This window comes from Bombus impatiens, unplaced genomic scaffold, assembly GCF_000188095.3.
Source record: "Bombus impatiens unplaced genomic scaffold, BIMP_2.2 scf_0208, whole genome shotgun sequence".
NCBI classification, from domain to species: domain Eukaryota; kingdom Metazoa; phylum Arthropoda; class Insecta; order Hymenoptera; family Apidae; genus Bombus; species Bombus impatiens.
In genome coordinates this window covers 38,552-52,945 of record NT_176627.1, presented here as the reverse complement: position 1 = coordinate 52,945, position 14,394 = coordinate 38,552, and the positions used below count along the sequence as shown (strand labels likewise).

Here is a 14,394-nt window from a genome sequence, read left to right as displayed (position 1 = left end):
AAAGGCCTGGACCAGCGGCCAAGGTCAACGGAGGCGGACTCACCGGGCCCGCGGCGAAGTTCACGGGGGTGGAGGTGGCGATTGGCGCGGAACCGGTTGACATCACCGTGCTGGTCGTGCTGATCGCAGCGTCTGTCGGGGTTACTGTTTTCGTTGTGTCGTCCAGGATGGGCGGTTTCCAAGGTCGTACGATGGTGGCCGGAAACGGGTAGATCGAGTGCACGAGGGTTGCGTGTACAGCGACAACGGTGATCAAGTCGGGTAAAGAGACAGAGAGAGACAGAGAGATGGGGCAGACAGAAACAGAGAAGCTGGGTGAGTGAGAGGTCGCGTGGCGATACGAATCGTGCAACGTTGCTTCGAGAAGTCGTTCAACCGAAAATCTTCGTATCGCGTGCGAGTTTGATATTCGCGGTGATTCATTTAAGTTGGATGGAAATGAAATGTCTTTCGACGAAACGCATTTCGGGGTTCCTCTGGGCAATAATTTGCCAACTCTAATTATACCTATTAGTGAATCAACGACTTAGGAGATGCAGGTTATAAGATTTTATTTCATAATTTGAAATAAAATAGGCTAATCATTATTTTGCAAAAGTAATTTTTAGTTTTGATAATTTGTAACTCTCGCGACTTTGAAAACTTTAGTTAACGATATTAGCGCTATTGTGCAAGAGGGTTTGGATCGTTTAAAATTTCGAAGCAACGTGACATCGCTCGTTTAGAGAGAAAATATTAATATGTAAGTATTTACGTAACAATAGAACAACGGATGGCTATCATTCGAGACTGCTTTATCAGTGATAGTGATCGATTCAATAATATTTCTAGATATCTCTTTCAATTTTATCACAAATATCCCTATTACATGTATCTTGTCATTGTTATCTCACTTATTCTTTCACCGTACTAGATGTTACAGAAATGTCGAGGATTCTTCGTTGGACGTTTAATCGACACAAGAGAGACAACGATAATAAACGGATATTAGGAAAATAAATGATCGTATGAGACTCACCAGCCTTCGTGGGTGACGTAGCATGCATTGTCGAAGTTCCGGTTGTCGGCACCGCTAAACCACCATACAACACCATGTACCATTACCGTATCACCATGAGTGCGACTCTTGATCGGACAGAGAAACTTCCGCGTTTTTTCTCTCTTTTGACATTTTCTACAAAACCACGTCCACGTTCCCATTGTTTTCATTGTTCGTGATCGTACAGAGACCATCTACGTTGATTTATTGCTCTTCGATTTCCAAAGTCTCTCTGTCCAGTCACGGATCGAAGATGTCCCGAAATAAAACAGGGATTCGAGCAAGGGACGTTCGAGGCAAAACAGAGAGGGATTCGATGGTCGGAATGCGCGCATTCGACTGACATTCACGATAGAAAGCTGTATACGTACGTTATTTGCGTCTGCAGACAGAATCAAACGGATTTTGATGGGACGATTGACAGGCGGATAAAGCCATAAATTCTCGATATTTTCGATACGCAATAATTCACGATACAGTTGAATTGTATTCTTTGATGTTTTTTTCTTTATTGCTGGCGATTTATTCAATTCTTCGATGTTATCGATTGTATCGGATTTACGAGATATTGTCACGCGATTTCGTTACTTTATAGTTTGTTTTGCCAGTTTAAAATGATCAAATCAATTGCGAAATGGGAATGAAATTCTAATAAAAAATGTTTGTCTCGATGGGAACCATACTATTTCCCAGTTTTACTCATACGAGATCAAATTTAACCCTGCGGAGCTTGCGATCTAAAAACTGAATGAAATATATAAAGCATATTTAATTTTCTTATTGTAGATACGAAGTAACATCAAAAAATAGATTATTAAAACAGACATTAGATTATTTCTGCTTATACATACTATGAAATCAGTAAAAATAAAGAAGATATGCGCTACTCTTAGCAGTTTCTCTATCTTTTTCTTTAATCCTAACTTCCACAGTTTATACTCCGCCACTCAACGCTCTTCATCATTTTTTCCTTTACTTCTCTGCTTTTTGTCCATATTAATCTTCCCCTCTGCTCCCCCTCTCTTCCTTTCCCTTAATTTCTCATTCTCTATTTTTTTTATTCCTGCTTTCTAACCTGTCTTTCCTTTTCTCTACACCCCTCCCTTCCGTCGCACCATTTTTCCTTCTTTTTTAACTTCCTCTTTTATCTTTTTACCCACGCTTTTTTCTCTTCCCCCTCTCAGTTCCCCAGTCTTTGTACTTTCATTATTGTAGAAATATATTCTATTTACGATATGTACATCCAATATCTTCGCACGTATCTATCAGATGAACCGCGATTTCCGCAGGGTTAATAGGATCGTAAAATAATGGATTACCTACCAACACGAAATACGAACAGGCATACGTGATCAACACGTGAAAGCACGCGCGAGCAATCTTCGTAAAAGCGGCAGAATATCTTGTCAAAAGGAACGGCTGATAGAGGATGGTGGTTCAATGGCATTTCGTGGCGCCAACACTGACAGGGATCGTGGTGAATGTTTTGGACACGGGGAACATTGGTATGCCGGGTCTAAGTTTATTGCACTGATCGCTGTGCCTGGCTACACATGTGAAATTCAGCGCAAAGCCAATAATAAAATCGTGGAAAGTATTCGTTCGTATAACATTTGCGCGATTTTCGGACCAGATCCAATTTCTCGACTGTAATAATTGTAAAACGATTTTTTCCATGTTGCAATTATAGCAAACAAGTGGTATTCAAAAGTGTAATTCAAAACTGACATTATCGAAATAATTCAGTCTCGTGTTAGAAAAACACGAAGAGAACAAGAGAGAACATATTTGTTATAAGTTAAATAATTTCCTTCTGAGCTTCCAAATAATTCGCTGCTTTTTCTGAGGAACTTGTTGTTGAGGTATATCAATCGTGAAATACACGTGCAAAGTGTTTCAAATAAAAAAAGAACGAACGATAAGAAAATATCATAAAAATGATGTGGCTCATTGAAATGGTCCGGAAATCGCGAAATCTGCGGTCACGCGAGACCACTTGAAGCTTACGAAACGAATTAGAAACAGATATTGGAAAAGAATGAATGTCTAGGAAATATAAATCATCAAACAAACTCACCGGTTGAATCGAAGTCGCCGTCCAAGGGCCTGAGAGGCCTGGTTATGCTTTTTCTCTTCGATGGGGAATGTTTCAACGCTGAAACACATATCAATATGTTGTTAGTACCTTTGTAATCGATGTAGATGGAATCGATGTGCAGGATTAAGAACATCGATAATACTCATGGAAATCGGAACGATTAATTGGAAAAAAAGTCTCAGAACGGTGCCTATGTATCGTAAGGGGGATATCAAACGAGTTAATGCTACAAAAGCTGACGTCAGTACCGTAGCAAGTGTTAGCTTATGCGTGAAGCGTCGTACTTGTTTTGAAAAAGTTCTTCGCTGCGCATCGTGTACGCCGTGTATATCGCGAAACGCATTACGCACGTGCCATTGCGTTACGGACTTTCTATTTTCGCACCGTATTTACTGCAACACCGTATCGCAATTAATGCGCCTTGCATGGGGTATTATTAAGTTCAGTTAAGTGTAGATCATATGTATGTTTATATTGTTTTTTTTTACTTATCTAATTTTCGAGAAAAATGCACTTGTACCACTTTTCCGCTAGCTCTCCCGAATAATCCTTTGTGGTTCTATCTCGACATTTTATTATATTTCAGTCGATCCTTTTGAATTTTTTGGGACATCGTATTTATTTGTATATATACATATATCGATATATATCGTATACAGGGTGGTTGGTAACTGGTGGTACAAACCGAAAGGTGGTGATTCTACGCGAAAAAAGAAGTCGAAAATATAGAATAAAAATTTTTCGTTCGAGGCTTTGTTTTCGAGAAAATCGACTTTGAATTTTCGCTGGGTACGCGTGCGGTACGTTATAACGGATCTCACGCGAAAAACGCGTCTACGCTTCTACGCGAAAAAAGAAGCCGAAAATATAGAATTAAAATTTTTTTTAATTTTTTTTTTTTAATTTTTCCATCGAGACAACGATCTACAGCGAGATCCGTTATAACGAGACGTGATAAAGAGCACGCGTACCGAGCGAAAATTCAAAGTCGATTTTCTCGAAAACAAAGCCTCGAACGAAAAATTTTTATTCTATATTTTCGACTTCTTTTTTCGCGTAGAATCACCCCCTTTCCACTTGTACCACCAGTTACCAACCACCCTGTATATCGATTTGTTTATCACAGGTATATTTTGGGATAATATTCTGTCAATGTGATCAATATAATTTTCTACTATGTTATATCAAATTATAGCAATATCCATCGATAAGAAACATCGACATTTACTTGTGCATTATAGACAAGTAATTGTTGATCATTAAATATTAATTTAGTATTAACACTAGAAATACCATACCAGCCAAATTGACTGGTTTTACAATTTTATTTTAAAATTCCTGCTTCGTGTTATATTTTTTTCCGCAATGATGTAATGACTTTTGTAACGATAACTAAAAGAATAATATAACAAATTTTATTTTATTTTTTATGTATTCGAACTAAAAATAATTTTGTATCAAAGCTACTTATAGCAATACCAGTCAAAATGATTGGTACTTGTCAAAGTGTAAAAGGGTTCTGCGATCTATCGAACCCCAATTAACCAGTTTCCTCGTTTTCTACAACTTGCCACACGTTTTTTTAATTTTTACTGCGTATCATTCAATACGATGATATCAATTGTCAGGAAAATTCCGGATCACACCAGTGAAAATGACTGGTTCTACAATTTTATAAATGTGTCAACCCTCGTTTATGTCCCAGATGGATTAATAATACGAAAAATGTACTACAGAACATAGAATTCCTTTTGTAAGAAAGTAATAAATCAATAAATATACAAATATCCTATTTTTTAAAGACCAATCATTTTGACTAGTCTTAATTACACTATCAATAACTAAAGCATAAAACTACATCCAAATTGCCAACAGGTTTTTGATTATGTTATAATAAAATGTCGAATATTACACATACCACAAAGCGTAAACTATTCAATTTTTCTTTAACTAAAAATTCCAATTTACTTGCTATCAACACCCATGTAAAGTGAATCTCGCTACAGCACTGCTTGTCACGGCTAAGTCTAATAAACTTTTTCTCCACAACGTCTGGAGCTACGCTTCTTTGATCTCTCTACGTTATCGGACAGGGATAGGCACAAACGAAACTACTACTGCAAAACGAGGAATTATCCTCGTCTGTTCATCTAATCTCCTCGCCAATGTCTACGACATATCGATAGTCAAGCTGACACAACACCGAAAGCTTTTCTATTTTTCCCTCTTACTATCGATCTGACCGATCTAAAAGCGAGAGGGCCTTTTAGTCTTTCTATAATCTTCAGAGAGTTACGTGTGTGTCACTTGTGCTACACGCTACATTTTCTTTGTTGTACATGTCTCTGTATGTACATACAATAGCGGACAGAGAAAAGTTTAAAGTTGCTAAATATGCTTGTATTAGTGACTTTCCTATTAAATATTTTTTACTATTGTACGTTGCTGACTATCACCTGTTCTTGTCAAATACGATTTCCTTTTGTAAAATTATGGTAATTTCCATACCATTTAACTGGTTTTTGTCCGTTACTATATGTATATATATATATACGTACATGGACACAATGGCGACATATCGTGGCGAACAGACGTTCACAAATGTTCGATCGATCGCGATCGGTGAACATTTCTAATCGCTAGAACACGCGTGACCACGGCTTCTATTGGTTTCTATCAGACTGTATCGCTGTATACGTTGTGTTCAGGTCTGATTAGAATCCGGGCAACAAAGTTAACTAGAACGAGCCCGCGAGTCTCGACAATGTGCTACGGATCTCTGGGAAATTATTCTCATGTACGGGAGAGAAACGAACGGCAGAGCTAAGGCACGCAACCAGACGTTCTTTTCTTTTCTGCAGCATCGTTGAGTCGATTATGGGAAGAATTTTCTCAAACGGTTTCAATTGCACCATAGAAATAGTGTTCATGCTATTACTTCTCAGCGTTTTTCTCCTGTGTAATTGATAAATTCATGAGAAATGCAGAAAAGGATACAATTTTTGTAGAAATATTATATAAATTGCATATTATATAATGCATATTATATGCAAATTATATTATATTGCATATTATATATTAAATAGCAATATTATATAAATTTTGTATAAATTGCACATGGTACTGTTTCTTATACGTAATATGACGGTCTAAATGGATTTTTGAAATTTGGTTTTGTCATGGAACAAGCTATGATTAAATAGCTATAATTTTCGTTTCATCGTATGAAAGAGGTTGTTGACAATTATTGAATAACATTCGATGCATTGGAGTTCTTTGCTGCTTGTTATGCCTTTAACGTTCAAAATGATAGAAATTTCTTATCCGATAGATGTGTCATAGACTGTTGAATTCGTTTCGATAACCGCCTTCATATAATATACGAAGAATTATACGTAGCTGTATCAATAACCATCCATAGTCTCGTCATTACGACTTAAATCATGATTTTAAAAAAATATATATTCGATCCATTCTATATTACTTATCATAAGAAATACTAAATTGCACCTTGTCCTCTTCTATCTTCCGTCATAGATTTATCACTCATAAGAAAAACCATAATACGTAATACTGTGAACACTCGGTGTAACTCTGTAATTTTGTGATTGCAGCAAAAATAAGCGAATAAAGGCGCACTTAACACCGTCGTTCTGCTTTTCACAACACGCATACGTAATTTGAGAGTATCCTTCGATATTGGGTTTAAATTCATGGTTATCATAGCTAAAAACGGGCTGATGTGTGAGTATGCGAATATATATACCATAGTGTGTGTGTGGATTATGTTCTAGACAAAAGTGTTCCTAACGAAAATTCGGATATACGTTATCTAAATCGGCGGTACGATAATAAAAACTCGATCGCGATTATAAATGGGATCGGATAGTGGTTCCTTAGATGCTTTTCGAGAGGAGGGTGACCTAGATTCTGGCGGAGAAAAAGGGTCATTGATCAAGAGTTGGGTGATTACTTGGTGTACTTGAAAAATTGTGAACGTGTCGAAGCTTAAAAAAGAAGGACGGAAAGAGAAAAGTGTGAGAAAGTGATAACAAGAAAGGGAGAGAATTCGAACCAGGCACGCAGACCTCACGATGCAAAAAGCAATAGAGAAAATCAGAACGAGGGCGGAAAACTCGATCAAATTTTTTCTACAACTTCTGCACTCCTTTCTTTTGCCAACTATACGAGATTATTGAAAGTATTAAGTATGTCTACAAATACATATATATAAATTATGAATTTATTTTTCAAGCGTGGAATACGCTTTTCTCGATATAATCAGCAAAGATGTTCGGAGCACATTTCACATATCCAATGTATAAATTATCTAAAATTACATTTGCAATATCAAACGTATATACATGTGTCCACATAGTGTTGGAAAATTCGGTTAGATATAAAAGAGAAAGACAATCAAAGAAGCGTTGCAAAGATGAATTCTTCGAGTGTAAATTTTCTATTTGGAAAAGAGTGTCTAGTTATGAAAGAAAAAAGTGACGGTGAGTATTGAACACTGGCAAGATACAAAGAGAGATTAAAAGTAAAGTAACAAGGAAAAGAAAAATCAAAAAGAAGACTCCAAATCCACAAACAATAAGCATATCACAGAAGATCAACATTATATACAATATTCAAGGGAAACAGATTGCAGTTACACGCAATTCCATTTGAATGTAATCGTTTTAAAGTTAAGATTGGATAAAAAAAAAAGAAAATAACGGTTGCAAAGAAAGCATTATTTTACATTTACGATCTTTCTTACTTACAAGTAAATGTGTGTAACGTCTTAAATCTACGATTCACAAATGCTAAAAAAAGATTGGTTTCACATGCCAGACAATAGATACAGGTATGATCTAGGAAAAACCAGTACTCTGAAAGTTCTACGTATCTGTGGCTACTTGAATTTCAATATAGAAAAACTCACTTTGAGCAAAGACTGTATTTGCGAAAAAACAGAAAAGCGCCTAAATTAGTTGAAACTCGATCAGATACAAATAGTTCAGTAAGTATATAGAACAAAGAAATATAAAATAAAACACAGACCAAAGGTAAAATCGATAACAAAAAAAAAAAAGAAAAAACAGCAATACGACGATAGAAAAATATCGTGGAGCAATTTAAGGGACTCGAAGGAGCAACAAACCAGATCGACACCAGAAAGAGAGAGAAAAATGTGTACGCATTCAAGCATATATAAACGATCGACGTTAATTTATTTAAGAGAGAGACACAAAAAAAAAGAAGTTAAAAAGACGGAGAGTTAAGAGAGAAATAAAAAAAAACACAACTATACGTACAACTATACAAAAATGGACAGACAGACGGACGAACAGACAGACAAAGTTACCTATGTAGCTGGTGACGAGGTTACGGAATTTGCGATGATTCCCCTTAATCTCAGGCAGGTCCACTTTTGGTATTCGATTTTCGAGTTTCGATCGGTAGCAGGTCAGATCAGGTCATTGGGGGTTGACACGAAAAGAAGTGCACGGGACACAGAAACATCAACATTTAGCTAACTCCGTACTTAAACATCTTTTATATATACCGGAATTATTAAAACGATCGATAGATCATAGGGACTGTCGAGAATCAAAATAGCAACATAAAGGAAAGCGTGGTTTACGGTCTTGCCTCGAAATAGAATCGTAGATCAGAGAGAGAGAGAGAGTGTGTATGAGAGAGAGAGACAGAGAGACAGACAAAGAGAGAGAGAGAGAGAGAGAGAGAGAGAGAGAAGGAGAATGCGACGGTAAAAGAGTATCATTCATGATCTTGTAAATTAAATGATTAAATGATTAAACAAATAAATACAGTGTATCGTTTATCTTTTTATATATCCTATCTTGAGTTAATTTACATTTCAACGATTGGAGATTCTCATCGCGATGAAAGCTTGATTATTCGAACGTGTAAATAGATTTATTTGATCTTATACGTATATTCTTTTCACTTGTGAAACTTTAATTTATAAAACGGTGATCCGAATATCAATCGTATGGTAAGAGCACGGAAACACGATTTGTTTTTCATTTGAAATAGCGGCTCGTTAGTCCCACTAACGTGTTTTTCAGGGAATAACTTTCTGTTTGTGGCGTGAGTTCACGCATCTTAAACATTACTTAACTAATTTCAACGATGTTAAGTCGAATTTGATTGACTTTTAATTCAGCTATAATATCTCACGTTATGTTCACATTGAACGAGGTGATTTTTTAAGAACATGGATTAATAATGGTGCCGTAATAAATAGATCGCGTAATACAAACAAATTCCGCGTTTTCGTTCGAATAATCCACATTCCCGTGAGAGATATCTATTAGCAACGTATCTTCAGAACGAAGTACAAAACTTATGGTAATTCAAATAAATTGGTCATTTCGATCGAACGAAAGATCTACAAAAAAAAAAAAAAAAAAAGAAAACAAAGGGATGGAAGAATATTGTTACAGTATCGAAAAGATGACGGAGGTAAGAGGGATCGATAGAAAATCGTCTCGTTGATCTTTTTGTTCTTTCATGAATTCCGTACTTTAGTAGGTGATCGCATCGCAAAGTACACGTGGTAAACAGGTGGCGATTAAAACCCAAACGTATATACGTTTAAACACAAACAACAAACACATCGCATGATATGCTATTTAAGACAGTACATAAAGTGTCACGCGACGGTATAGTGCAGAAAATAAAATCTTATAGATGAGCCCATGACTACGATGAAGGAAACGTGAAGAGTTATAATGGACGACGAGATAGTGTTTGATAATAGTATACGTTGCAATAAAGCAGTAATATAGCGGTGATGGTAATGGTAAATAGTAATGGGAATATTAATCGACAAAATAAATGTCGGTAGGTAAAGAAAAAGAAATTATAAAAGCAGAATGATAAATGATGATGAGAGAAAAAAGTGACAAAATAAAATATAATATGTACGGGTAGGCTTTATAAATGAAATGAAGTTGTAAACAGCGAAAATGTTTATTGCAAAATATATAAATATGTACATTGGTGTCCACGTTGAGCTGATAGCTGAATATTTTCACAATAAAAAAGAATGTGTATCTACTTCTACCATTTAATTCTCTCTCACATTCTCTCTCGTGTACTCTCTCTCTGATACATCCATACCGTACTAACTAGCTTTGCCAAAATATACTCGACTATACACGCCGTAAAGGATTGTTTTAAACTTTACAATGGATCGCACAAAATTATTTCATATTGTATAACTGTCAGTGATACTTAAAAATGATTACAGTAAATATGTATATAAAAAGTGTATAATCTTTCTTCTTTGGAACTGCATATCATTAACAAATTTCACAATTACTAATACTATACGATTTTTATATTTATTATTATATAGATTGTTATAAGAATTTTGTGCGATCTATGACATTGTTTTGATAGCAGGCTTCAGCAAGTCGTCAGTGATTGCTCTGTCGCGTGTTCGTAAAATAGAAACCTCTGTAATCCCGACCCATTTACTATTTTGTACACTACTAGGAACACGTGGATATAGTTTTACAAAACTTTGGCACGTTCATACGATAACGATTAAGGAACTTCGACGATGGGAAAACTTGACTGAAAATCACGTAGGGCATATGTCGTTAAAGATTCTATTCATATGGGACGGTTACGTTCCAGAGTCGGAAATGTCTTTACGTTAAGTGTTACGGAATTGTCTTCACAATGTGCGCTTCCCACAAAAAACTCATGTTTTATTATCGATTCGTCTTTTCTTTTTTCTATATATGATTCGATCGTAATCGCTACTAGTGTTTCTCGAGATGCTTCGATAATCTAAGTGCGTTACTTAGTAAAATTTTGCTCGACATTAGCGGAATTACTAGCAACAAAATACTCAGCTACGTGTGTGGACACCAGTGGATTGATTACTTTATACTCGTGAAAAATGGCATTTTTACTAAACATCTCAAGATAAGAAATGATTATTTCCAAAACGAAATGCGAAGTGAATAATGAGATCGAATGTTAAAACGAGCAAAATAATGAAAAACGAATTGAAAGAACGTTATGAAATTGAACGAAATTAAAAAAAATATTAAGAAATATGTGTGCCGTGTTAGCAATTAGTTACACCACAATACAAAACCCAAAAGTGACCAACTGACATTCAATAAATCCAGGATATTTGATCGATAGCGTTGCTTTGTCAAGGAGATGCAGGTATCCGAAAAATCGACGTCGAGGCTGCCAACTACATTCTCCGAACATTAATTAATATTGTCACATATATACTATACGTACACATAAAACACAATTTCATTTTAAAAACTTTCCTAAAATTCGATATGAGACGCAGTCAAAAATGCGTACATAGTTTTCGGATATCCGCACGGGATTTATCGCATTCTCTGCAGTCACTTAATTACCTTAAGTCACTATTACGATTATTAGAATCTTTTTGGACGGCTAAATTTATCTGTGATAAATAGTATGATAGAAAGAAATTGATATTCGCTCATTCTCGCTTCGAATAGCTCTTTTTTTTCTCAGTGGAAAAAAAAATCGAAAATAGACCGAAAAATAAAAATAATGGAATGATATGTGTAAATGGAATCGATGGAATTAAAAATTTACATAATCGAATGCTCCGCTGATAATACGATTCGATAGTGAACTTATCATGCATTACGAACAAATAAAATAATGTTTCACTGAATCGAATAAATAAATTTAAACGTTCAGTGATAGCGCTTATATAATAAGAAAGCTAAAAAATATATATAATTATACGTAACTCTAGCTTATGGCTTACGGTTCTATACAAATTGAAATCTTAAACAAGATCATTACATCGCTACTTAATTGTAAATGGCAGAATTATGCACGTAAATATATAAGTATCATACATTTTTGAGCGTTTTACCCTTAGAAATTTAATTTTTCCGAACTCTCGTTCACCCCCATTTACCTATCCATACATTTAAAATATGTTTCAAAGATTTTTTCATTTTTTTTTTTTTTTTGTAAAAAGTACTATGCGATAACATTGTATTGTTTATAATGTAGTTGAATCACAGTAATTGATGCTATTACTATAAACAGAAAAATTCAATTAATCACGTTCAGCTGGTGATAAAAATACTTGTCGTTATAATTTCTACTTAAAGCTTAACATTTTTCTTGTACTTAACGCTTTATACGACATATAGCTAAATCGATTTGACGAGATACTACGAGAAACGTCAGTCAATATTAATGAACCCAAAAATATAACGGTAAGTAACTCATTAAAAAAATTGCTTACAAATTAAAAATGAGCCTTGTTCAGTGTTAACATTGAGGTCAAATTTGTTAGAAGAGGCTGATTAGGATGGTACTTACGTGATGGTATTTTCTTGAATACTGTCTTCGCCATGAAATCTTGGAAACGTTGCGCGTAAAAACCTGGCCGATGTACAGACACAGTATCCTGCAAACAAAGATAGTTCACATTTTTTAAGATATATACAAAACAGTAAATGAAAATGAATGGCAATATAGTACGTTTATTTATAAACAATCATAGAAAGATCGATCATCATAGGAAAAATAAAGGAGGTCTATAGAACTTACACCATCGTGTATCATTGACTTCCAAGTATGTTCTAATTTTTTCTTAAGCCTGTAACTTTGCAAAATATCAATAATACCAAGGAAAAGTAGAAGGCGTTCGCCGCGGGCATTACGAGCAGGAATTCCACCTGGACTGCTAGGAACACGAACATAATTAAAATCACGTTACTAGAGCACTCGTTTTGTATACAATCGTCGTGCGAGGAAATGAAAACATGATACTCACGGTACATCGTCCTCCTCGTCTATCGGCTCGCTTTCAGCCTGAATACTCTCCATAGCGGTACTGTGCGCAACCAACCTTTGTCGATTTATGCTTCGTGATCGGTTCAGAGCGCTGGCTCCTATTCTGTCCTCTCGTTCCCGTTCTTTTTCTGCTTGAGTAAGTGCTGTACTCTCACCTCCCACTTCGCCAACTTCTTCCTCCGCACTCGCTGATAATCTCTGCTCCTGCTATGACAGAAAAAATTGTGCTTTATATCCTTGATAACGAGTAATAATATTTTCGTATAACTTCTATTATATATACCGCTTTTTCTCTTGCAGCTTGGTCGAGGTTATGAAGACCAACGAGTAAAGAGTAATCCATGATTTTAAAGCTTTCCAACACCCGACAATCTCTTTGAATAGTTTTAACTAGGGCACTATACGTGTCCGCCTCCAAAAAGATCCCTTCTGGATGGTGTTCCATGAAATCTAAATCTTTGTATGTTGGAGAAGATTTAGATCTTTCTGATTTCGATGCCTACAAATCACAGGAATATTTCATTACATTCGTTGGAAAACTGTTCACAAAGCTGATATAAATATTTCAAAGTTATGAACCTTTCTTTTGTATGTTGATCCTTTTAAGTCATACTTTTGATGCAATTTCACCGACGAGGGCAGAAGATTATTCATAGCGACTAATCTAACATTTTTACTATTACACCGATAGCAATATAATCCAAAGAACTTTGGCAATAATGTCCTTGGATTTTGATTTAGATTCTACAAATAAAAATTGTTTCTTCAATGATAATCTTTGATATAAAGCTACATTATATTTAAAAAGATATTCGATCTCACCATATAATATCCTGGAAGAAGCGTCTGTAAAAATTCTCCTTCTTTGTGTTGTACAGTCTTTATGATGAACTCGTCATCATCTGTTAGGTAAAAGATACTTCCACTAGCGCCGGGGTTTGATAATTCGCGTAACGGGGCGCTACACATCGACATCTGAATATTCAAATGGTGTCGTTAGATGTACGCTAATTAGCAAACAAATAAGACGATGACCGTTTACGGGCAGAAACATACGGAATTTAAAATCTACTGTATTCTTTCTTAACCCATTTACGATAACAAAAAAAAAATAACACAAATATACGTAGACCAATTTATATTTACCAAAAAGTCATCCGGTTGAATGCCAAAGAGATCCCGAAAGTAACGAAATGCAATAGGTGCGTAATTTTTGAACTTAAACTCCGAAAAATGATGAGCTGGAGTGTGATTGGATCCCTCGCTCGGGAAGTTCGTCGTTTCTACAGTCATGAAATCTTGCATCAGTAAATCACGCTCTGGTTTACTAGCCAAACCACCGACTGCGTGTTGGATGCCTAGCTGGATGGAACCCATGATTTGTGTCGTTTGGATCTACACAGTGAATAAAACACAA

At 35.6% G+C, this 14,394-nt stretch overlaps 1 protein-coding gene across 12 annotated transcripts in view; it reads right to left on the bottom strand.

Annotated features, from left to right (window-relative positions):
* The window catches only part of LOC100748690 (phosphatidylinositol 4-phosphate 5-kinase type-1 alpha), a 40,516-nt gene that overhangs the window by 22,138 nt on the left and 3,984 nt on the right, over positions 1 to 14,394 (bottom strand). For 3 of the 12 annotated variants that reach the window (XM_012383302.3, XM_012383310.3, XM_012383309.3), the window contains exons 4-14: positions 14,124 to 14,372; positions 13,800 to 13,952; positions 13,557 to 13,721; positions 13,261 to 13,476; positions 12,958 to 13,184; positions 12,732 to 12,867; positions 12,501 to 12,588; positions 8,491 to 8,553; positions 8,068 to 8,079; positions 3,117 to 3,194; positions 1,019 to 1,072 (exon numbers count right to left, since the gene is read on the bottom strand). In XM_012383302.3, the coding sequence (XP_012238725.1) occupies positions 1,019 to 1,072; positions 3,117 to 3,194; positions 8,068 to 8,079; positions 8,491 to 8,553; positions 12,501 to 12,588; positions 12,732 to 12,867; positions 12,958 to 13,184; positions 13,261 to 13,476; positions 13,557 to 13,721; positions 13,800 to 13,952; positions 14,124 to 14,372 (1,441 nt within the window). Of the gene's footprint in view, positions 1 to 2; positions 145 to 1,018; positions 1,073 to 3,116; positions 3,195 to 8,067; positions 8,080 to 8,490; positions 8,554 to 12,500; positions 12,589 to 12,731; positions 12,868 to 12,957; positions 13,185 to 13,260; positions 13,477 to 13,556; positions 13,722 to 13,799; positions 13,953 to 14,123; positions 14,373 to 14,394 lie in introns of all 12 variants that reach the window. The other 9 variants (XM_024366313.2, XM_024366312.2, XM_024366311.2 and 6 more) reach the window with 9 other exon arrangements.